The 26,643-nt window shown below is 40.6% G+C and overlaps 1 protein-coding gene across 1 annotated transcript in view; it reads left to right on the forward strand.

Annotated features, from left to right (window-relative positions):
* Positions 1-377: 377 nt before the first annotated feature.
* Positions 378-26,643, forward strand: part of wnk4b (WNK lysine deficient protein kinase 4b) — a 47,801-nt gene continuing 21,535 nt past the window's right edge. Inside the window, exons 1-4 of the mRNA XM_030793465.1 lie at positions 378-1,110; positions 20,336-20,508; positions 22,362-22,582; positions 23,246-23,403. Of these exons, the coding sequence (XP_030649325.1) occupies positions 487-1,110; positions 20,336-20,508; positions 22,362-22,582; positions 23,246-23,403 (1,176 nt within the window). The 5' untranslated portion in view covers positions 378-486. The remainder of the gene's footprint in view (positions 1,111-20,335; positions 20,509-22,361; positions 22,583-23,245; positions 23,404-26,643) is intronic.

Below are 26,643 nucleotides of genomic sequence, written 5' to 3' on the forward strand. Positions count from 1 at the left end.
ACAGCGGTCGCTATAGCCTAGGTACTGACTGCCACGCTGTATTGTAGGTGTTTTGACAGCTTGGGCGTCTGGTACAGCGACGACGTATGTGGAGTACTGTACACGATTTTCTCGTTTTCAGCATAGAAGAAAGAGAAAGTATCCAGACGGCTCTTCGCAACATTTATTTCGTAACACCTAGATATACGCGTTATCATTATTACTTTATACCGTTGGCTGAAAGTGCAGGAGGAGCGCGTCGAAGTCATTAAGATAAGTAGCCTACTTTACACACTTGCTTTGCTCTGGAATACATACAATTTCAGCAGAGGTGATTTGCTGGTAGGACTTTGACTGTTTTTGTCATGGTGAAAACTATTTGAAATCGACAATGCTCTGCTGCACCGTAGTAGACCGCGTACCGTGAATTTAATTTGCTGATTATTGGTTAGCCTAATTTTGTTCGTTTAAAAAGCCTTTTGCTGGAAGGAGGGACAACCACCTGCAATGTCTCAGGCTGAGGTGGACAGCATGTCTGGACTTAGTTTCTCAAAGTTACCGGCGAGTTTCGACCCGGAGTCCTTTTTTCCAGCACGATTACCACCGAGGCGGAGGAGACACTCGGCAAACGCGAGGAGAAATGCCTATCGGTTGAACAAAATCCACACCATGGATCTCGAGTCTGACGAAAACGATGCTCCTCTTACTAAAACTCTCTCCTGGTCTGCTGACGATATTTTGTCTGAGAGCACAAACGAGGAGAAAAAAGCGGACACTTCTGCTCATGTGTCACCTGATTCGAGCTCAAGCTCTCCTCATGGTACCCAGGATTCAGACCCAACGCCAGAGCTGGATAAATGGGACGCTGATGACCGCAGTTCAAAAGCACTTGATGCTAGTTCAGATTCCGAGGACGGAATCAATCACAAAAAGGTCGTTTTGTCCCGTGTTCCTCTTGAGAGTAAATTGGAGCAAGAAGAGAAGGATGAAGTTGAGACCAAAGCCGTGGCAACGTCTCCTGACGGACGATTTCTAAAATTTAACATTGAAATTGGTAGGGGGTCCTTCAAGACGGTTTACAAAGGCTTGGATACGGAGACAACCGTGGAAGTGGCATGGTGCGAACTACAGGTAAGACGTAGTCCAGAACAGTTAAGCACACCTAGTAATTTCAACTCTTTGAAGAAAATGCTACGACTTAGAACAAACATCATGGCACACTGTATTTAACTCGTGTTACTATTATTTTTGACCTTTTCAAGTCAAAGCATCCGTTCACTTCACAAATAGGACATCAAAACAACAGATCCACTTGTTGCACACTGTAGTGTACTTGTCTCTTTGAACCAAAAGTTCACAAAGGTTCAGATTAAGTTCCATTCACAGTAAAAAGTGCTCTGTGAATAACAAGACCTAGTTTTTTTTTTCTATGACAATTAATCAGTCATAAATAGTACATACAAAGATTGCTGTTGTACAGTGAATGTATGTTAAATCTCTTGACTAACACCATAAAAATACTATAAACAGATTGTGATTCTAAAACGCAACAGTGAATCTGTTGTCAAGGTCCTGTACCACATGACATGGTAATAATAAAAATAGAGCCAAATTCTTATCAGCGGGTAGTTCTACATTAGAAATAAACATGATGAGTTCATTTTCCAGTCAGATTAAATCTAGTCCTGGACTAAATTACGCTTTCAGTGAATACTCACAATTGAAAATCCTCTTTAGACCCGAACTAGATTTCATCTGCGTCCGGAAAACCGGTCCCCAGACCAGTGAAACCAAAAACAAGGTTTCGAAACAGAGTGAATACTTTGGTTACATACAGCAAGAGGATGTCACTGTTCAAGTATTTCACCTGTGAAGGAAGTGGGGACATAATGCCATTTTTATGATCAGATAGACTGGCTGAAAGGTATTAAAATTGAATTGGTTTGTAGGAAAGATTCTTTACTTGGTATTCAAACATGAAAGAATGTCCTTGATATCCCTTCTTGAATGAGAAGAAAAAAAGCTTTTACACTGTAGAAAAAAGGAGCAGTGAAAGGACCTCTTGTATGATTCAAATATTGAGCACATGAATCTCTTGTATATCTTGAATGTTGCACCTTTTTTCCCACAGTGAACATATATCATAGTGTCATATTGTTTGCTATTCGGAATCAGAAGCGTAGGCTGAGCTTTTCAAAGACTATAAGTTTGCACTGTTTCACCGACTACGCTTCACTGATGGTCACAATCCCCATGGCAACTCGTATCCTAGCAGCTATTATTGGTGACATGTACTGTAAACAGAGGAGCAGGGGGCTTTTTTTTGTAAAGACTGCGGGTTTAACGCTGAAAGAGCTTTACCCTAAAATAGTCTCTTCAAGTTCTTTTTTCTGCTTGGGTACTTCTATTTACTGACAGTGACCAAAGTTTTTGTTGTTTAGCATTTGAAATCCAGTAAATATATCAACGCACAACTCTCATCTCACGTGACACAGCACACCTCACTATAAATCCTCTTTTAAAGGCCAATAATAAAAGATGTTGCTTTGTTTATTCTCCTTGGAGAGCCTAAAAATACATTATCACAAGATTGTCCACCATACTGAAAATTCTACACCGGCAAGAACGATCTTCGTTTTTTGTTTTGTTTTCTTTTTTGTTGTTGTTTTTTTCAACCCCTTTAACATTAAAAACATATGTCAAATATATGAAAGCACCTACCACTGTTAAAGACAAGATATAAATGTATTTCGGGTCATCGTAGAACATGAGCACTTTTGATGAAAAATCTAAAAAGCCAAAGTCAACGCGAACATTCTAATGAGTCCATTCTAATGAGTCAAAACTGTGAGCTTCCCCTTTAAGAGAATCCAGGATATAAGCCACTATCTTTTGGACTTTCCCTCTGTTTTATGTCTCTGCTCAGTGACTGGGCTTGTCACACATTGTGTATGTGTGACTTCCTGATCAACTCTCAGAGTCCCGGTTGTTTTTTTTTGTTTTTTTTATAACAGATTTGATTTAGGACTTCATGATATCAGTAGATATATCCTTGTTCCATTGCCTTCAGACAAGCCTTAGATAAAAAAAAATATTCTCCTCTGTAGACCAAAAGGTTGTCTTGCTGAATACAGGAAAAAAAAAATATAATCTGAACTAACCAATGTTCCACAGCACAACCTTTGAAATGCCAAAAAAAAAGAAGTTAAAATTAAAGTCTCACTTGCAGTGAGTGCAGTGCAACATTTTTCAAAAAATAAGGATCACGCTGCCACTGTGAATTCTGACCTGCGAAATAATCTGATTTGATACAGCTAATCCAAGAGAGGCTGAATTTGTCTTAGGACATTTGAACCAGAGATTGCTCCTACTAATTCCTCCCTGCCTGCTGGCCTGATTCCCTGCTAATCTCCGCTTTCATTGACAACATGCAGGTTTCAACTATTAGGAATGGCTTTATTTGAAACCAGAACAATGAATGAATGAAACAGTGGTTTACTATGTAATTTAAACATGGAAAATTTCAGAACAATATTGAGTGAGGTGAAAAGCTGAATGAGGTGAATGAGGTGAAAGCTAATTTTCTCTCATTCGGTTCCTTCATTGGACTCTGGGGTTTTTTGTTTGTTAGTTTGTTTGTTTGTTTTTGAGGATGCCTTTAAGGAACTATTATTTAACTGCATTATGTTCCTTTTCTAGATAATTCTCTACCTATTGACATCAAAATAATGGCTCTAGATCCTTACCCCCTTTTCTTCCCTAAGGAGACTTAGACTGGTAGCTCTAGGAGAGAGTGTTCAGTCAGTTATAGACACGGGCCAATGTCCAAATAGCCTTTGTAACATTAGCCGGCCAGAAAACCTCCCTGGGGCAGATGGGAGACAGAAGAGAAAACCCAAGGCACACACACAAGCGTCACTCTAAAATAAAGTGACAGGGTGAACATTTCAGGGTTGTGCGGGTGAATGCTCTGGAGGTCACGAGGTGAAAGGTCTTACATTTACGTTCACTGTAAAAACCGTTGCTTCATTTCTCAGCTTGACACAGGAACCCCGAGGGACGATGAAATGTCCCGTCTGTTTAAGAAAAAAAAAAAATCCCTACACATTTAAATCTCCACATTTAAATAAGAAAAAAACCCAAAGGCTCAGGATCCTATTGTCTTCCCATTTAAGATTCTGTTAAACAGTGCAACATGAAGTACAATTCTCACCTCAAAAAGATGTCATAAAGGTCTCCATGACAGTGGCGCCATAAGTCCCCTGTGCTTTATGACCTCAATGAAAAAGGCTGGCGTCTGATGGTACAAATGGTTAGAGGAGGTTTTATGACATTAAGTAACCCTCAGCCCACATCTATTTCACCTACAAAAAGACTGTTTAGCCCACATGGTTCTAGCCAAGGGACACATACCTCAGCTATGTTTCCTGGGACTTTTTTTTTTTTGCCTTTTTCTTTTTCTTTTTCCATCAGCCCTTTTTTATCTTTGAACGCGGCATTTGTTACCCGCGGTGTGTTGCGGAGCTAATCCTCTCGAAAGAGAAGTGCATTTATTTTGTTCACAATACCTGGGTTAATTAGCTCGGTAAGTTGTCTGAAAGCGGAGAGAAGCTGCCATGGCGACGTTAGCTCGTGACCTCCTAGGGTGGTTTCCCCTCTGTGCAAAGTGAGGCAAGTTCTGCTCAGGGCGTTCAGCTCTCTTTATGAGATTGACACTGGGACGCACTTCACCTTTACCGCGGATAGAAGTGTTGACACGAGCCAGATCGAGGACAGCATCGACTCTCTACTGACCGCTTGGTCTCCTCGGGCTCGTCTTTCGATACCCGACCTGACCGGGCCCGCGTAATGCATCGTTAACATGCATTGAGAGTGAACCACATCACCTCCCTAAATCTGTCTAAATTCCATTCAGGCTCTGGTCTCATGCCATGTCACACAAGAAGCTGAAACGACTTTCAGCTGAGCACAGTGTCGTAAGGGTTAAATTGTTAAAAAGAGTTCTGAGAGATAGCATTCTCCTAAAAAAAAAAAAAAACTAGCACCAGTTAGTGACAAAATCAACTTTTTTTTTCTTTAAACTCTATACAACCACAGTTACGCCCTCTCCTTTTCCTGTAAAGCCCCTTCGGCTCTTGATTACCTGGGCTTTTCTCATTCTTCTCCGCCCGCTCCCAAACGGTCGGATAGTCGATATGCCACCCAGCTCCAGCGTGTAGCTGCGATGCGGGGCACTGTTGGTTAATTTATGATCCAGCAATGGAGGGGCCAAGGCGACTGACACCCTACACCATGCAGGAGATTAGGGTGGGAATGGCAGCAATCACATGTCTGTCAGGTGGCTGCACTGGTGTGTGGGGGGATAGTTGAAGTGTTGAGATGACAAAATGCATTTCGGGGGGGGGGGGAGCGTTCCTCTGGGCCAGCAGGAGGGTGTCATAGGAGGACTGACTGAAGCTGAAAGGGAAATGAATGTTATGTTTGTCGATTAGTCTATGGATATTCCCCAGTGTGTTCCCACTTGCGGTAACCTTTAAGCTCATGGAACCATGATGACATTAGACGTTTGTGTACGTTACTCGGAACTGTTGGATAAAGGACCATACGCATACCCGGGCCACACCCTACCTTTGTCTTTTTGTTTTTGAACGAGGTTACGCCCCTGCTTTGCTGACATTTTTTTTGGAGCAGACTAAAACCAGCCCTGTAGCGCTTCTTTCATCAGTCCCTCCTCCCGCCCCCACGTCAGAGGGGAAAGCTACGAAACTTAACCGACGTGCTGTTTAACCTCTCGTAATCATCGCTTTCCGCAGCACGGCGGGATGGCCCCTCCAGTGGTCTCTCACGCGTTAGCCGCGGCTTGTTGCGCGCCCGAAAACATATTCAAATGCGCCGACCTCAGGAAGCCTCCTGTCACACCCCTCAACCTCTGCTCTGCCTCCATGATGTTTCATGGACTGTTGCACTTGTTGAATTCTCATGATTGAAGTCAATTTTCCAGGAGGCTGAATGGATATCTATGGATATTTCTTTTGGGATCTTAGCGCGGCATTATCGCGTGCCCTCTAATTTACTTACATTGTGTATTCGGCCTGTCGTTCTTCTTTTTTCCGTGTGTGGGTGGATCACTGTTTTTGATCTGTGTATTCTTCAAGGCAAAAATACTCTCACATATGCACGTGAAAAGATCAAAAACAAAACCGTGCTAAATTGGCATTGTGATAAATGTAGACATGCCCTGATTTGACACCGAAACTTTGACACCAAAATTATAGGTTTACTTGACATATCACGAAACATTCAAGGTAAAAATGGATTATCCCTAAATTATGTATCTCTGTTTTCAAAATATTTTGTCAAGTGCACATAAATACATTAAAACAACAGATAAAATACACAGGCAGTATGTGTGCTGCCCCTTTTATCCTTTTGCTGAATTGAATTTCAAGGGTAGACTGAAGTATGCACTCCAATTGACTCTAATTATGGTCCCCTAGGAGACTCATATTGTGGAACATTAAGAAGTACATGCTTCACTTAGTCATACGTCTCTAAAGGACCTGTTTAACTCTCCCTTACTGCGACATGAAAAGTCTCGTTGGTCGGGTTTCGTCGCAGAACAGCCGTAAATGTAATGCCTTTAAGTTCATATGTGAATACTGTGAATGTGCTGTAAATACCTTTGAGCTGTGAGAGTTTTGCGTTTGATTAGACAAAGGAAAGCTTAAATCCGAGCCCTTTGGTTGAGCCTCTTTGACTCCTTTGTATATAAAGTGCAAAGAGGATTTGCATGGCTTCTTGGTCCACACAGCTTTGCCCACAATGGCCTTGACGGTAAACTTCTTTAAGCCAGTAAGCGGACAAAGCTAATTGACACTTTCTCACGTTTAGAAACGTTTTTGATTAATTTAATCTGCTTTGATTTAATCTGCTATTTCTGTAGTTTCATTAAAATAAAACACAAGGTTTTTACCCCCAGGAACTCTGCTTTTCTGAGCAGGCTTTAGACCAGAGTATGTAATTCATAGTGTATTCCTATGATGAATTAACCTTTGTGTTAACAGTGAGGCTTTTCATCGCTTCCACTCTATGAGCCATTCAACTGCTGGACATGTGTTTCCTCTGATATGACATGTGTATTGGATGTATTGGATATAAATATATATGAATGACTCTCAAATCTTATAAGCAACCACGGGCTGTCATAAATGTTGACTTCCTCTTTTGGCAGGAACTTAATCACAAGATCACATATTTAATTTTCAAAGGTGAAAATGAGATTAAGCAGGTCTTAGGACAACACAGTATACCAATAATAGAGTTTTTCCATGAAGGAAAACGCACTACAACAACATCGCATACCAATAACAGAGTTGGTTTTTTTTTTCCGTGAAGGAAAATGCACCACACACTGCTGTATTTTTAACTGTCTTAATAATGTTAAGATATACTGTCTCATGCTTCTGCTTTTTACAGAGTCATAATGCCTCCCACTGGGTCGCCGTCACTCATGAGTACACCGTTTCTTTTAACTCAGCCTCCCAGAAATTGTACATCGTCCTTCGACAGTATCAACAAACAGCTTCGCCACCAGTGTTTGTTTTTTGTTTTTATCTCCCCCATGAATGAAATGAATGCGCTCACATTGCAGCCCATATGACCATTGTGCAGCGGCTGGTTTAGTTTTGAAAGACTTCCACCTCCGTCGCTGTCAGGATGAACGAACGACTGTGATCCGTCATAGCTTTTTTTTTGTCCCAGCAGAATTGAGCACTCATTACGACCTCTGGACACCTGGACACTTCCTCATCACAAATCAGCACCATCATATTCTTTAACAGGCTAAGCACAGTAAGATGCAAAAGTCAGGATTCCACATATCGTGTAAGGGTGACTGCATACACCATGTGAATGTAGGCATCCTTAAACAATCAATAACTAGTAACAGAAGAGAACAGATAACCCAGTTATATGATGCATTAGTATCACACTACAACTCCCACGGCAAACACAGCTAGCCTTGGTGTATCCCACATGCAGTTACATAAGAGATTTAACCAGTTCCCTCAATAAACAAACAATGTGACAGAAGCGGTGTCTTACTGCACCCACCCAAGCGTCACAAAGGTGGGTGAACTACGCAGACGCGCAAATAAAAGCCTTTCAGTCCCACCACGTCGCATTCCTTTGGTTCCCAGTCTGACTTAATTACTGGTTACACATTACTGGTCACACAAATACGAGAAGAAAAGCGAAAAGATTATAGGCTTATACCACATGTGCCTCAAGGCTATTTTCTGGAGTTGTCAGAGGGCAGACTTAAAAGAGACAATATGATCGAAATGATTCAGGTAACACTTAAAACAAAAGAAAGGAAAACAGGTTGAAAAGGGATATTTGTGGAGATGGGTATAGTCATGAAAACATTCTGAGCTACGGTTATGGTTAAAGGTCTATGATGGGATTAATGACAATATATTTAGTGGTACATCCAGAGAGATATTTGTTTTTGTTTAAACTCAACTAGCAGGTCCAGCTCTCTGTCTCCGTGTCAGTTGGAATACGAATCAGTTTTCCCATGCTGTCATAAATTTAATGGGCTGTTATTCAGATTTATCGGGGGTGGAGAGTCAGTAGAACGCCACAGGTAAGACTATGGTATCTGATGTCATAGATAAGTCTGATTAGATCAACAGATTAGAGCAGCCAGTTCTGTTGTAGGCATTCCCTTTTGTTTACAACGCATAACAGATGGCAGACAGGAAACTCAGCAATTCCTTCATGTTTTAAAGAGTAACTTCTCTTACCTTATAACCTTGGTGCTTCCCTTTTCATGTTACGAGTGCAGCACCTGTAGTGAGTCTTAATAATGTTTCTGGGGTGTGTGAGTATTGGTTATTGCCAGCCAGGCAGAACGTTTTTGCTTCTAGCTGATCCAAACCATTGTTCTCTTATCTCCGCCTGGGGGGGGGGGTTCCGTCAATATGTTTTGATATAGAGCTTGTGATGTATGATAGAGTGAGAATGGAGTTTCTGCAGGGAAGCTGTTTCCCATGTCAACCCCCCTCTTGGCATCAAGTGAGTATTCATGATGTTCTTTGAGTCAGTACACAAGTCAAGCAATACGTCATTCCCCCAGTTCACTGTTTTTTGTTGTTGTTGTTGCTGTTGTTTTTAAAAAACAAAACATTTTGGATAGTGCACTATGAGCTCCTCCAACTTAAATAGTTGCCCACTCTGGATGTCAGCCTAATGTATTTTATCCCGTTGTTCCACTTATGTGTGCTGTTTTTTCACCCAAGTCGTAAAATAAGTCGTAAAGGCAGAGTTTGAGTTTTGATCCTTCACGTACGACAAGGGGCAGATGGTGCGTTTGCTCAGTGACAAAACGGCGCAAATGGAAAGAAAGTCTACACGGGTAATACATTAAAGGTCAGGAAAATGAAAAGAACAAGAGAGAGAGAGAGAGAGAGAGAGCAGTAGCGTTCTCTCAACCTGCAGTCGAATCTCGTGCTTCTGAACTGGAACGAGGTTCTTTGCATTGGTCAGATAAAAATGGTTGGCGTTATTTGTTTAATCTTATCAGACTTACTTTTAATGAGATTTATCTCAATTCACATTTTGTTTGTAAACTGACTGAGTTATATCCTGAGACTGATACTATTACTTGTCCTTCCATCTGTGTTTACGAAACTTGACTGAGAGTTACGTCTTGTCCCTAAAATGCAAAGACTTCCCTCAAAACCTGTTTTTACCTTGGTTGATTTCAATTCAGTTAGCTGGCATCAAGGTCTTAAACCAAACTGACATTTCAAATGCATGAATTTTTACAATACATTTCAATCTGAATGGCCTCCAGTTTAACATAGTCGTAATGAAATAAGATATGGTAAAAGCGGGTTTAGCCGTATCCATGCTAACGGCTCCTGGACCACACCTCCGCCCGTTGTAACTCTGGCGATGTCTTCTATTTCAAGTGTTAAAGATAACCGAACCACTGATACCCTGAGACACAAAGAAGTGGAAAACGTAACTGACAGAAAACATTAATATTGGTAACACATCTCCTCTGCTCGTGTAATGAAGTAATTTATGTTACTTACCTGTTCTGTGGTCAAACCATTGAGTGTGTATTTGAGACAGTTTCATTCTTTGTCTGTAATTTGATTATGGCTTGCAAACTCTTCAAAACAAGGAAAATCAAAGACCGTGTTCTGTAAAATTTGATCTGTTTGTCCTAGAAACCGTGCAGATAGTTTTCATTAGCTGTAATGGCCGGGCAGTAAATGGTAATTACTAGGCCAGGTAATTTACTGCAGATGTTGTTCGGTGACACTTCACGTACCTGCATTTCTTCACTTTGAGCTTTAACCAACCAATTTAATAACAATTTGTTAAAAAACCAGGGTATACCATTTGTTGTTTTCTTTATCTGCTTCAAAACCTTTGGCAAAACTTGTGCTTGGCACATCCACAAAAGCTGAGTCTCAGAAACACACCAGTGATAGCTGTGAGAAACGGTCCAGTCTGTCTGGTTCAGTCTTTCTTTAACTACTATAGCAAGAGGAAGACCGTGTACCAACAAGCCCTTGCAGTGATGAAGGAAAAACATGGGCTGATCTCACACTCAGTGTAAAACATGATTCATAGAAAAATGTTATTTTTCTTGTCCCTCGAAAATATTTTGTTTGCAGTGAAAACAGGAGAGTGGTGTCTCTGAGAACAGGCACAATATTACTTCAAGAGTAGAGAGTTAGACATTTATCACTGACTGTTTAGGATTATGCATGGCCCCCAAATTGGATGGAACTGTTGCCAGCTACCTTGAAAAACTGCATTGAGGAGAGAGAGAGCGAGCGAGAGGGAGAGAGAGGGAGGGAGGGAGGAACAGTGAGATTTCGGGAAGCTCTTAGTTTAGGCCTTGGTAGAATACAGAGCATAATTATCATTTTTCATCTACATTTCATTTTTTATCACTCCCAAATGTTCATAGCAGTGGTGCGAATACCAGCTTACACTTGAAATGTCTCTTAAGAGTTCGTTTAAGGAACCTGTGATGATCCTTTTTTTATCAGATTTTGATCTCTCACATAACTTTGCTTGCTTCACAAAGTACAACTGCTGACAGATGGACTTTTAGCTTGTAGCCTATTTCTCACACTGAGCTGGGTTTTACAAGGAGTATTAATTTTAACAGTAAGGTTGTTATTTTTATCCTTCTGCCACTGATACCAAACTTGACTGGCTTGCAAATAGGCAGTTCTTTTGGCCTGCTCTACTAGTGTACTAGTAAGTGTTTTTAAATGCTGAAAAACTCATCTACAATTAATCTTTTAAAAACACACACACACACACACAAAAAAGCAATTTAAATGAAGGTGGGTGGGAGTGGCATTTACTGTGACTTTTACTTAAGGGTTTTTAATTTATAAATGCCTATTAAATGTAATAAATTACATCAGTAATTACTGAGTGTTAACGTGATTTATTTTGTGATTACGCAGTGAGTCTTAATGAATGCTTTGACATAACTTCATTCTTCATTTCAAATGCAGTGCTTTGCGGTGGTGATTAATACTTCACTTGTCTTCTGCATGGTGTTCTTTACCAAATGTTTATTGCACCACTAGCCTGCTATCAGGTCTTTGGCAGCGTTAGAGATTGGCCTTGAATGAGCGCTGGCACCGTTGGCCCTCCCTCATTCGTGTGCGTTGTTTGTTAACGGTGGGCGGTAATGTCTCCAGCTGCTGTAAAAGTGCAGTTTTACCACAGTGACGTTAGTGACCAAGGTTAAGCCATTGCTTAAAGCGTAGAGCGTATTGCTTCAAAATTGAACCCAGGTGGGCTTATGGGGAGATCTGCGGTTCATGTGTCTTCTTAATAAAGTCCTGGTCTTTGATAACCTAAATTGATTTTTTTTTTTTTTTTTTTTGCTGAAATTCATCCAAGAGAGGAGAATGGAGAAAAAAAATTAAAAAAGAAGAGAAAAAAATGCAGGAGTCAGTGAAAGAGAGGCTGACTGCACATCTTTAACTTACACCCACATTCTTAGTGACTAGATGTAATGATTCAGTATTGGATTTTTTAAACAATTACCCCACAAGAAACAAGACAAACATGGGAAAGCTCTTCAAGAACACAATAGGATTTATAGATTTCTGGTTATTGTTTGACGGCTCAAACAGTGCTCATACCACAGTTTTATCAGGAGTGGACCACAATGCAGACAACAATGACTGTGATTCGTAGGCAAGCACTTCATTCACAGCATCTGCATTGAATGAGAGATGTGTACCACTGCCTCCTTCACGTCTGGATCCATAATGAAAACCGGGCAATTACTAGCACGGGAATTATTTGTTCAGTGATATTCAGGTCTTTATTTGGTAAAAGTCTTAGTGATTTCTAATATATGTAAGCAGTACTGAAAATCCTATGATTGTATCGAGAGTAACGCTGTTTCAGTTTGAATTTGCTCTCAGGTTTATACAAAAATATAGGTTTATGCACCCTCAATATCAACATGTGCAAATTATCCTTCACATGTGATTTGGACTGTCAGAATCAAGCCCTTTTTTTTACATCACTAAATACAGATGTCAACTTAAAATTCCACCATGGACACCATAGTGAGTCATCGTACCTTTGAGGAAAAAGAAATAATTCCCCAGAAACTGTAGTGACGTATAATCTGTTGTTTTGAAAGTGGATTTGGACATGGATTCATTTACAACGTGCCATTGTGTAGAGGTTTGGTGAAAATGCTGTTGTTTCAAAAAGTAGTTGAAATAGTTGAAACACTTGAAATTTCTAGCATCGCCATTGACAAAAGCAGGATGAATCAGTCTGCTGGCATGCAGCTGACACGTTTAGTAGCCCCTGCCACATCGGGGCACAGGAGGTCACGGAGGCCACGTCGCAGAGTAACCTTATAAGACAGTTGGCGAATTGAAAAGTTGGCACTTGGGAAACTGACGCCATTCTTAGCAAAAGATAAGATTACATTGTTTATATTAGTTTCATGTATTTGCAGTGCAACCCTGTATTTGTTTTTTTGTGCAGTTTTTGTTGGTTCAGGAAAAGTCTGTACTATTATTTGATTTGATTTAAGAAATCTTGGTTTTTAGTTGATCATTTAAGTTTGACGGAACATAAGAAATATTGGTATTCTGTAATTACCTATAATTGTATAAACTGTGAAGAGAGAGTAGCAGCTCAGTCATGAATAGAGGCACATGTAATTTGCATGATTAGCGATGGATAAATATTTGGGTGTGAATATGGGCTTGAGCATACACATCTTTGACTTTTCTTTTCATTGGAACACACCAGAATACTGTGGAAAATGTAGGGAACACTGTCCCAGTGTACATTATGGACCTTTGGAATATCTGTAATATTCTGTAGCTGGAACACAGTTGTCATTATGTGCGGGCTTTTAAACTATTTTCTCATAATGATGTGGGACAATTATGTTTACACTTGAGATTCAAGCCCAGTAGATTAGCCATGATATATATTTCTTTGAAGTTAGGTGGTGCTCCAATGATCTGATCAGGGTAACCAGCCTACTGACCGGGCTAGAGCAGCACAGGGGCTCATTATCATCAGCCAATGAGAAACCTTGGAGTGTGATATCAGTGACCAATCAGGAGCAAATTGATTTAGCTAAATCAGTGTGCCAGCATCCACAGTGTCCCAGTTCTCAGCATGCTTCCCATTGTTCATATGCCTAAAGGCAAGACCACTTAAAGACTAGCACCTTGTCAAGTGATTATTGAAGCATATCCCTAACGATCCTCACAGCCGTAGCACAACACCAGCATCTCATCAACTGATTATCTTCTCAACTGATTATCCATACTTATCTGATTATTGCAAAATTCTCCAAATTTACAACTTTCTACTTTTCAGTGGTAATGCCATATATATTTTACTTCATGTCCTCCAGTGTAAACAGACCTCTTTCCCCATTGTCTGTCTGAACAGCTTGTGAAGAAAAGCATTAAATAGCATTGCCCCTTGCTGTTGGAAAACAATAAATCTTCCAGGTTTTTAATGAGTGGTTTAACAGTGAGCAGATGCTACAACAAAGAGGTGCTGAAATGATTTTTGTTTCCTGATAGCCTAAAATAAAATCCACACCTTCTTTTAAAAGTTGCAGACTAAGTCAAATTTTTGTTAGCCATCTTTGATCTTTTCAGTACAGTTTGTCCAAAACTGCCTCCTGTTTGGTCCTCCTGTGTTGTTCAGGTGGATGTGTAATCCTTCAATAATTCCGTTTTGGTTTTTTTTTTGTTTTTTTGCTGGTTCTGCACTTCCTTATAGTAAGCAAACTGAATCTTATAACAGGGAACATATGGGCAAACCAGGCGCCCAGATCGTTCAAAAGCCTCAAGGGCTTTATGAGTGAGATGCTGGTTTAATGAGTCATTCCTCATTGGCTACAAGTTTCCCTCAACATTCCATGCACAGAGCAGAGATTCGGTGAAATAGCTCCAGGCAGTGTCCGCTTTTATGATATGTTCGCAGAGTGAAAGCCCTGATTACGAGTTTTTTGTGTAGCTTATCTCTGTGAGATCTAGCATCCCTAAGGAATGTAAAACTGAGATTCACCTATTCCCCCGTTACAGGACATGGCAAAGGATGAGGTAGATTGTGTTTTTCCTGACCTAAATACCTGACTTTGAACAGGAAAAAAGAAAATGCTGAAATGCTGTTAAAAAGTAATGTTTGCTCTCAAAGGGCTTGACCTCTTAACATAACCCAATACTTTATTAGGAAAACCTAAATATGCGCATTACTGGGTTTACAAACCAAACAAAGGGTTTGGTTCTAATTGCCGTTTTACTGACGAACAAGTTTTGGCAAATACAGATTCAATGGTGAAACCTGCAGGGTGTTTCATGTAACTTTTCTGATCGAAACTAACTTTGACTCAGATTTTTTCAGCGTTGCAGGGTCGCCGTAGTTTTCCGTAAACCTGCTGATTCTGCAAGCTGTCATAGAAAGGAAAGGAAGCCTCTTGCAAGACTGAGAGACAGAAAACGCTGGATAGATCTATCTGGGATGCAGCCGAGAGAACGTTAATCCTGCCTCCCTCACATCCTTTGAGCAGGCATACCTTTTCCTGCTGGACAAACTGTTCAATTCCAAAGTAACACTGGAAACCTGGCAGTGAGCCCTCAAGGTCGACAAAAAGATACCATTGAGGCGTTTCCATTTCTAAAATCGTTCATGGCTCCCTCCTTTCCAAATCCCACCTAATGACAGAGTTATTAGAGGACAGTTCCTTGAGCTAAGTTTGTCGGTTTGACCCACTTAACAGTCGCACCATGCCTTTACAGTAACTGTTTACATGTAGTGAGAGGTAGCAATCTGGTATAGTGTGGTCAAATGTCTGCCACCTTTTCTGACCTTGAACTTCTAGTTATTAGAAGGTGTCATTAAATGGGCTCAAAAGGAAATACATTTATTATTTTTTAAAACGAAAAAGGTTAAGCTCTTGCTCATAACAAGAAGAGATTCGGCCTTAAGTGACTTGGAGAAGTGGCAACAATGCAGAGAAGTAAAAAACCAAACAGTGTGAAGTGAATGATATAGTCCCTCTCTCTCTCTCTCACTCTCACTCTCTCTCCTAAATGACTTGGATCCGACCATGTGTCTCGAGTGGTCAGTCTTAACAGTATCCCTCCAGTCCTGAGTTATTTATACAATACTTCTTGATAGTTTATAGTTTTCTCATCCTCTCAGCTTCTCGTTGCCTGTTTTTTGCCTTTGTCTGAACCTGCTGACCCCAAGGCCCCGGTCCAAGGGAGAGCTCAGTTACCCCTGAGAATTAAATAAGATTTCGAGGGAAGACTGCTGCAAGGGTACACTTCTATTTCTAATGCCGGAATATTCTGCGATGACCTTACCTTAGCAGTAACAGTGCCAGCTCTTTCTTCCATCCATCATGATCTGTTGGACGTCAGGCATATCCATTCCAAATCAAATTCTTCTGTGGGCATTATACAGTCAAAAGTGTCTGCAAACAAGTTATGAACTATTTGCTGGATACTGTGCTCAGCAAATATTGCGTCCGAATTTTCAATACATATTTTTATTTCCACGCAGCATCATTAGCAAAGTTTCAGTGCTTCAGTGCTGCAAGAACTACAACAACTCCAGGCCTTAGCTGGAAGCTCAATGCGAAAACATTGAAAACAAAACAAATCTTATCTCTCAAACCCACACAACTGTACCAAGATGTGTTCATTTCTTTACTTTATCTATATCTATCAAATGAGAATGCAACTCTCCCAGAGTTTGTTAGACTCTAAATGAGATGGAGGAATAGCACAAATTGCAAAAAACACAGTGACACAAAGTTATGTAACCTCGTTTGTCCTCTGTTTGCTAGAGTGCTTGAACAATTAGCTCCAAATCGGCTGCTAGCACGTTGACAGTTTATAATTGCTTAATAGCCTATTATTACTAGAAGGTGACTTCTGGCTCCTGAAGTGAATTCATTGAGATTTTTTACACTCTTAGCTAATGAACCTAGGCCTAGGCTAAAGCGTTGTCAGTATCGGGTCAGCTTGTTGCCAAGGTGTCAGCCATCAAACACGGGTTATGTAACACTGGCATGCGGTTTTTCATGCCAAGGGTTTTCAGCTCTACCGCCCCTGCTGAGCTCCCTTGGGGTCTAAGAATACACCACACAGGGTCTGAGTTAAAAAAAAAGACCTATCATGTCATACTCCTGGCGTGCTCCTGGTGTGATGTGAGGACACTAGCACAGGCTAATTTTAACATAGCTAGCATTATTCAGTCATGCTTTCAGTGTGTGAATTTTGCAGACTCGCTTTGTCATGGTGTCAGGAATCACTACCGGTTTGAGAATCGTTTTGAACAGGCAGAATCTGTTCATGTAATACTGAACATCTGTTAACAGAGCGTGGTGAATGGTTGTGTCACGGAAGCGCCAGCACTGTTGACAAGAAATAGTGGTAAAATATTGCTGTTGGTGGTGGTTTTTAAATGTTAGGGTTACACTTTTCCACTTTGTGAGGGCAACTTGGATATTTAGTCTAGTTTTACCACATTTATATTGGTTACTCTTTACACGGCTACTTCAGTCTGTCTGTACACTTACCCTTGAAAGAGGTAAAATAATGGTCACTCCTAGGTGATCCGAATAGCCTACTCACACTGGGTGAATTTTGTGCCATTTTCATTGTCTTTTACTGCAAGCTGCTATCAAAAATGACAATCAAAAGCTTTCTCTGATGTTTCCAACAGAGTTGCTAGTGAGTGTGAGTGCTCAGATCAAGAGCACTCACATTCATGAATATATATATATATATATATATATATATATATATACATACACATACATACATATATGTGTGTGTGTATGTGTGTGTGTGTCTGTGTGTATTACATTTTTTGTTAAATCTAAAATATATAGTATTCTGATGCATTTTTTTTCTTTGAAAAAGCTTTCTTCCATGCATTTGATTTAATTAACAAAAAAAAAGACCGCACGAGTTATTGTTACACTGTTACACTGTAGTACCCACATTTCCCTCGTCATTTTCAGGAATCAGTGTTGCCTAGAGCAGAAACAAGCTGTTCCTGATAAGGGACTGCCCACACACCCACAGATACACACACACACACACACACACACGCAGACACACCAGAGATGCCATAGTCTTATTAGACACATCAATGGTTTATCTCATACATGCATAAATGTCACAAACATTGTGTACACACAACACATTTCCACTGTACACATTTATCATGTAACAGAGAACTAACCTGCATTACAAACAGACAGTTACTGGAATCCAATGATTATCCTGTTTGGACTGGCAGTCGCTAAAAAAAAAACCAAACACACACACACACACACACACACACACACACACACGTGCATGTGTGTGCTTGTGCCTCCCACAGAAATCCTTCTCACAGAATTTTCCAGAACCCACTGTCACTCACATAAAAGCTATTGATTTATCTCACATACTCTGAGTCTAGGCACCAGTCCATGCAAAGTGCATGCTAAGGAACATTTCTACAGGATGATGTAAAATGCAAAACACTTTCAAAATCTCTTCCCTTTTCCAATCCGTTAAATGAACCGGCATGCAAGCTAGATTCCTGTTAGAGAGCTATAGGCTACAGCTTTACCTTTGCCGGCAGCATCAACAAAGCACCTCTTTATGTCCAAATTTCTCTAAATAGTCATTTTGCACAACTGTAATTAAACCAGAAATGAAAACTTGGAATTAAATGAAAGCAACACTTATTTGATTTACAGGTCATTTTATCATACCTCTTTTAAAAAGACAATGAGGTTCAGTTTCCTGTTAAATAACATAAACTTTTGGAAGCCGGCACTGAGTGAAACTCTTTCATTAGGCTAGTTAAGCCCACATTTGCTTTGCTGAATCGGCATCTGCCGTTAAACTCCTTCCCCCAAGACTTACTCCAACACTGGGCTCCTGTCTGCAAGTAATCACAGCAATAGCGGCTTGACCTAAACTCTATTTGAAAGATGTTGTCAATTCCAACTGGAAAAAAACCCACAACTGATTATATGTCTTTTTTTTTGTGACGAAAACCGGAGGTTCATTGACGTCTTTGTGATGAAATAGTTATGTCATAAAAACCATTGTCTTTTGAGCTTGTCTTTGCGAAGAGCTAAGTTTGCTTTTTCTTTCATTCAAAAGTTTCTTGAGCCCTGGACTTCCTCGATCTTTTAAAACAGTCACTTTCTTTGCCCTGGAACTGTTGGAGGACTTAGATCCAGAAAGATCCAGAAAATTGTAGACTTTCAATAAAACGCCTTTGAAAGGGGCCGGGAGTGAGAAGAACAAGCGTTCCATAATACTAAACTGTTTCACCATGTTTCCAATATAAAATATTTTGAATGTCGATGTTAGTTTGACGAGTGATGACAAGTCTTATATCGACCAAGAAGAAAGAATGGTGGAGGGGAAAAAAAAGGAGAGAGAAAGAGAGAGAGCTTTTCACAGCTGTTTTTTAAATTTATGTTTGGAAAGGCTTGAAATAGCATGGTCAGAAGTTGGAGCGCTCAGCCTCCCAAATCCAGTTGACTCCCTTGAGCTGGTCCTTACTAGCTGTCCTTCCCTTGATTACATAATCAGGTTGTTTTTGACCATCAGTCTCGGCTGGATGAGCCTGTTATGAAGACACCACCTGTTAACCAAGTTGGTCACTCCGAAGTCTCATGATTCATCACTATGGATTTCTGTCACTACGTCGAGGCCAAAATGTTCTTTGAAATGATTAATCTCGTATACTTACCTAGTGATTTATTTTTCATATGTTGCACACTGGGCTCTTTGTTTGGTCTCGGAAAGTGAGAGTAATCGGTGTCGCCGCAGCAAAATTGTTTGCTGTTGCATATGAATTTTCAGTCATGAAAATAAGACAGGCCGATCGGTCATTTCAAAGTTGGCTCCTGTTTATGAAGGTCAGAATGGAAGGGAGAGAGCACCTTTTTTTTTTTTTGCCGTGGCAACCTGACCTAGACACAGACACACCATCATGTTGTCAACAGGGGCACACAGGGCGGCACGAACAAGCTTTGGAAATCAAAGCAAGCACACGTCACAAAATATGAAAACACGACTCTCCTCTTCTGCATTGTAATCAACGCGCGTTAGAGTTTGAGATATTTGACTTAAAACCCCACCGTCCAAAATTTTGCAATTCAACAGTTTTGCTGTGAGAGCTTCGTCAGTTTTTCCAGCCTCTTAAAGAGTGGTGTGTTTCATCAGACCATTCCTAGTGCCAAGCTTGGCAAAGCTGCCTGTTTTTGCTCTCAGTCTCAAACTTACCTTTAGCCTACCATACCTTCTTGTTTATGGCTGCAGTTTCTTCATACAAAGAGTGATGTTTTGAGTCATTTTACTGACTGACTTTGTTTTCATTTTGCCTCAGTATACATTCGCACAATGAGCAGATTGCTTAAGCAGCCAATACATCTGTGTGTCTTTATATCCAAACTTTCTGTGTTTTATTTTGACAAGCTGACTGAATTGTGGCATTATTTACTGTGATTTGATTTTAGTATTTGATGCGTAGACGGACTGTATAGAGGTTGTGAGAGGGATTGGTGCCACAGAGGAAACCATGTGGTTTTTAAATTAAGGAAAAATATCAAAGTAATCCTTTAAAGTCATATCACCAAATCAAATCAAAAGTTATGTTCACCAAAACATTAGCCCTCCGTCCCCTCAGTGGTGCCATGTAAAGCTTCGTAACGCTCTAGCTTTATGCAACATGTATCCCTGTGGGTTAAGGAGAATTTCAATATCTTACATTCCCTTTCCAGACACGAAGGTTGATGAAGGCGGAACGACAGCGATTCAGCGAAGAGGTCGAGATGCTGAAAGGCCTACAGCACCCAAACATCGTCCGTTTCTACGACTCCTGGAAGTCAACTGTCAAAGGACACAAGTGCATCATCTTAGTCACAGAGCTCATGACCTCTGGGACCCTGAAGACGTGAGTGTATACCTCATTTAGATTCTTTGAGCGTGGTATGAGGGAACACCTGAGACTCCTGTCTAAGGAGAAAAGTAACATGTCTGCAGCCTTTACTATGATAATATCTACTACATATCCCGAATATCTTCGAAAAGATACGGAAGATATGTACTAGTGCAATGGTTCACCCTGCTCACGGTTTGGTCAGTACCTTGCATTTTGGGCAGTGGTTCAGTTTGTATCACAATTTGGCTCAAAAGAAAGTTGAACCAACTCAGAACTAAAGCGTAAGGAAAGCTAAACTTGAACAGCAGTTATTTTAAGACTCTCCTCTATGGTAAGTGACTAAAAACTTTTTACTTTAAGGTTCTTCAAGAGAATTGCTGTAAAAAAAACCAAAAAACAAAAAACCCACTAAAACTGAGCACACGCTATTTTGAAATTCTTCTTCCAGAACATCAGTAAAAGATAAATGAACTTCAATCTTCCCCACAAGAAATGTGTGAAAGAAATCTACACGTCAGTATTCTTCAAGGTTCTTCATCAGTTTCAGTTTCGTCGATGACACGATTTCTGCCACACCAGCAATTTGACTGGGACTGTCCCTCAACATGCAGCATGTAATCCAAGCAGAGGAAAAAAAAAACACATGGCGACTATAAAATGATCACTGACTGCTCTGACCCTTTTCAGATCAGTGTGTGGCTGCTTCAGTACATAAAAAAAATACAGATATAGTTCAATAAAGATCTACTTCAGTATAGGTCTACCTTGTTTGTTTATATATATGCATTAATTTATGTAACTTATAAAGTAATGACACTATGAAATCTATGCTTATTTAAAACAGTTACCCAGTCAACACAGCCGCCTGATAGGCATGCACAGTATGATAAGCACTGCACATATTTCCTCTCAGTGTGAAATGAAAGGAAAATGTGTGTTACATTAAAATTATTATTAATGTTATTCTTAATGATCCAAAGTACAAACATTCTGGAATGTTCTCCTGCACTAAGAATATTTATTCTGTGCGATTTGGTAATTTAATTGAAACAAAAGAGAAAAAAAAGCCTCACTCGCAGGATCTGAGATGAAAAAAAAAAAAAAATCCAGAGTTCACCACACACATACTGTGATCAGAACCAAGTACTGCAGAACTGCAGTTTCAGTGCAAAACCATCACACCCATAATATATACCATACTGGAATGTCTCAGTATGTTAACAGTGGACAACAGTATAGTGTGAAGATAATAAACAGGAAACGAGCAAGAATGAGAAAATTCCCCGACGTCCTCCTCAAAATTACCGGAAATTATCCTTCATTACTCTTATAAACAGTGTGTTTGTGTAAAATGCTGTGTTTGGCTTGTAAATCTGAAACAAGACCTTTCAAATTGTTTATTTGCTCACTGAAAAACGAACGTAGGGCAGCTCAAAATATCTGTGTACCTAAAAATGAAACTTATTTCATTTTTTCCCCACAAATTATGATTCTGAAATTGTGTTATCCTGAAAGTGGCAATTGCTTTTTATCATGCATCTGGCTAATGTTTCTGTTAATTCATAATCCATATGTACTTTGTTGATAGTCAGCACATACCTTAATGACATTAACAACTCAGTTTTCAAAGTGCTGCAATATCTCTTAAGTGAAAGTGCTTGAATCCATTTTCTGAGACCGAACAAGGAGCAGATTTTTTTTTTTTTTCAATTTTAAACTTCTATACAGAGACGAAATCAAAAGAATGAACTGTACACAATTTATTGTCAGGCTGTGTCTAAAATGTCAAGAATCCAGTCAGAGGACTGAACAACACGATTCATGAGCAAACACCTGACATCCGTTCTGGTTCCTGTGTCCTCCAGGTACCTAAAGAGGTTCAAAGAGATGAAACTGAAACTTTTGCAACGTTGGAGCCACCAGATCCTGAAGGGTCTTCACTTTCTGCACACGCGTACCCCTCCCATCATCCATCGAGACCTCAAATGCGACAATATCTTCATCACTGGTCCGACGGGCTCCGTGAAGATTGGAGATCTGGGCCTTGCTACACTCAAGAGTGCCTCTTTTGCCAAAAGTGTCATCGGTAAGTTATACTCGTCAGTAGAGATTTCCACCGGATCCCACTGCAGTGCTACGAAGTAAAGAACTCGTTAGTTAAAAACATAAACGGCGTGAATGAAAAAAGACACTTAGTTTGAACTCAGTCGTGTGTTATTCACCGGCTGTTGTCTTGACCTTGAACCCATGACTGGGCCTCTTGTTTACTGTCACCTCCACAGAGACTTGACCTTTGTAGTTGTAACTGTAAATATACCCTGTGCTACCTCCACTGCCGGCCACTATACCATATTTGTTTGTTTATTTTTCCACTCTTACTTAACACCGCTGTAGTGTACACAGTGACCGAAATTTATCCTCCAAATGACACACTTCATCTTCATATGCGGAAACACGGTGTCCCTGTAGGATTTTCTCAAGTTTGGTCTTTTAACACCCGATTGTCTTTGAAAAGCTAATCTCATCTTTGACCTCAGCTTTTTTCATTTCTTTTCTTCTTTTGCTATACACAATTTAAAGTCAAAATTACTCACAGGACAAGTTTTCATAAAAACTCCCGTAGTGCTCCTTGAACTTCATAGGGGGGAAGGTTTCTGATGTCTTAACTCAGCGAATTTACCGTCAATCCGCAATCAACAAGTCGGGCTTTCCGTCACTCTTATCCCCCACTCTCATTTGGTTTTAATAGGTACCCCTGAGTTCATGGCACCAGAGATGTACGAGGAGAAGTACGATGAGGCCGTGGATGTTTACGCCTTCGGGATGTGCATGTTGGAGATGGCCACTTCAGAGTACCCATACTCAGAGTGCCAGAACGCTGCGCAGATCTACCGCAAAGTCACAAGCGTAAGTGAAAAATACCCCCCCGACAAGTCCGAGTCGCCGCCAACAGATCGACGCAATGAATCCGCTTCGGTCCTCGATTTGGTCTGGTGATCGAATTGTTTTGTCAGGGATGTTTAGCGCTGGGTGTGTTTTGGGGCTTAATCTTTTTGATTTTCTGGGTATTCTGCCCCAATTGGTTTGTTGGTTGTGTGGTCTGCCTCACGATGAAAATGACAGCATTAAAAAGTAATCACCAATGATTCGGTGTAATGGTGCTAGAATGCTGGAGTGTAGAATAATGTACAATTATCTCCGCTCTAAGAAAACATTAAGCAAGAATTCAGAGTCACATCAGAGGCATGGAAACTCTCTCATTCCGCACCTCAATGTCCCGCGGAATTCAACGAGTTCATAGAAGAGCCCAGGTGGTCTGCTGCTAATGTCTGCTTTCTCTCTCTCTCTCTCTCTCTCTCTTTCTCTCTCTCTCTCTCTCTCTCTCTCTCTTTGTCTCGCTCGCTCTCTCATTCTCTTCTCTCTGTGAAAACACCTTGTTACGCATTGCTAATGTGCCGCTAAAACGTATCCTTGTTACCCACAATGGAACACTGTGTGGGTTGCTATCTCTTCAAAAACCGCCCACTGTCTCGCCGTCCTTTCATTTCGGTGAGAGCCCTGCCCCCATCTGCTGCTATCTCCACTTTAATAGTCCTTTTCCCCCTTTACGAGGCCACCAAAGGCTACGTGTGTGTCAGAACAAAATAACTTCACAGCACAGGGACATTTAAGTCCTCCAGAGTAGTAATTCCATATAGACGACAGACCTCCTTTACCTCATGCATCTGAAAAAAAAAAAGAAAAAAAAAATCATGGATGCGTCTAGGCTCCAGCTCAGTTGTTAATTACAGAACTCAGAATGTGGTATTGATTCAAACTTCACTCCATTATAGTCTATGTAGCCTTACCACAATCCCAGATATGCATCATGTTTCCTCGCTGTATTCTCATCAATCTCACTTTTTCTCCAGTGGGATTGCCATTTAAGAATCCAGCAAATCCAGCATTGACGTGAACTAGAACAAACCCAAACCACATATATAAACAGTCCTTGAACAACAGTGGGCACATTGTTCAGTTGCCTACAGGATCCTTTCAGCCAGAATATAATTTTTTTTTTTTCTTGAAGAAAATGGCCTCTATCCAGTCCCCCATTACACATTACACCAGTATATATCAGGATTTAGATTTTCAGTGATCCTCTGTACTCTGCAGTTTAGCCTTTAGCCAACTCTAACTTGTATGTGCAAGACAAAGTCCCATTTAGACCGAATAGAAACTGTGTCATAGAAACTGAAGATACATAGAAAGAAAGGAACTGAATCAGTACAATCCTTGGAACACGCAATCTGTCTTTATCTAGCAAATGAAGTTAAATACGTATGTAAAATCTGGTACGTTTTGCTAACTAACCTTCATATTGGATTGTGTGTGAGCTGTAAACGTGACCTTTGGCTCTGTTCATTTTTTTTTTCCCCCTCAAAGTGAAGTAGAAGGGAAGAGAAAGGAGACCGTGTCGTTCATGTCGTTTTTGTGACATCACGGTTCTCGTTCCTTATCCCCTGCGACCTTGAATTGGGGTTTTGTTCCCGTTCCCTCTGTCATATATTTATGTTGTGACAAGATTACACTTTATCAGATTTACCTGATAGTGAAAGAGGAAGGAAACCGCCAGCTGGATAAAAGCTTTCGTTTGTGTGCTTGTTATGCCTCTCAAACAAGACAAACAGAGGGCAATTTTCTTATTATCTGTGTTTACAATGTGTCACAAAGCACCGGGCCAAGTGACGTACAAAAGCTAGAGTTTTAAACGAGGAAAAGAAATAGCATAAGAGACAGGCAGAGAGAGAGAGAAAGAGAGAGAGAGTGGAAGAGAGAGACGGAGAGAAAGAAAGGGAAAATATGTACGTGCAACATACGTGCGTGTGTACAAGTCTACGAGCGTTCTTTGTTCTGGTCACCCCCGGTACCCAACAGGATTGGAACCACGGATCAGTTGTCCTCAGAAATCTTTTAATCTGAGGGCCTGTTTATATTCCAGTGCAATCAACTGCATCGCTACACATTTGTGTACTTAACATGTAGCCTCTAACCATTCCAACAACGCACACAGCGTATGAGTTCGCCTCAGCTGCAGTAGCATACATGCACAAATAAACAACAACAACAACAACAACAACAACAAAAAATTATGACAACAAAATAATGTAATGAACGAACAGAACAGAAACCTGATAGAAACATGCAGCGACTTTATTGATTGATTCGTTTATTTATTTTGAGGTTCAAGCCTTCATCTGTTTGTCATTTCGCGTCAGGCCCGGGGGCGAAGCGTTTTTCATTCTTTCCGTTTTGAAACATCGCTCGTCGTCGGTAATAGTAAACTCAGAGCACGTAAGGAGGAGCCAAGGGGGAGAAAGTGGAGAAGTTCAAGTGTTAGTCTGATCAGAGGTCAGAAGCTGTGCCCGGGGCGGTCAGCTGACTCGGGGCAATGCCGCTCGACGCGGTTTGCAGTTGCTTCGGGGTCTCGCCGAGACACGGTTACTGACTGGCTCTTTAAAGCATTCTCTGTTTCGCTGAGTGGGTCGAGTGAACGATAAGAGAGTCACAGCCTTAATGAAAGAGGAGGTGTTTGACACAGGCATGTCTCTGGAGGCCCATAATAAAACCACTGTTTTGTCGTTCTGTTTGGAAAAAAAAAATATACAGACTATGCATTCTGAAACTCGATGCCAAGGGCGTTGGAAATGCAGGATCGTTATGTGTGTAGGGGGAAGAGGTTATCTGCTAGAAAGATCTTGTTTTTCAGGGAGGAACAGTGTGTACCACTGTAATTTTTACAATTTGAAACATATTTGGTTTCTCTACCTGATTTGTAACTTATGAAACTAATTCACTCTACACATTCCTCACCAGATTCTACCAACTGTTTAAGGTGTTTTGCTTTTCCTCATGAGTAGCACTTCTGACTTTGTAACTTGAGGCCATGGTGGCTCAGTGACAAAACGTATCACGAGTGAGACCTTGACCAGAAGACATGTGAAATGTCTGTGGCTTCACCGAAGGAGAGGAAATACACTGTTTTGATGCCAAATGAATGCACACTTTAGCTCACACTCTTCCTCTATTACAATATTAAAGCCAGTAATAATTGTGTATTATTATGATTAATGGTTAAATTGCAATGGTCCTGAATCTACCTCCAAA

Source organism: Chanos chanos, chromosome 16 (genome assembly GCF_902362185.1).
Source record: "Chanos chanos chromosome 16, fChaCha1.1, whole genome shotgun sequence".
NCBI classification, from domain to species: Eukaryota; Metazoa; Chordata; class Actinopteri; order Gonorynchiformes; family Chanidae; genus Chanos; species Chanos chanos.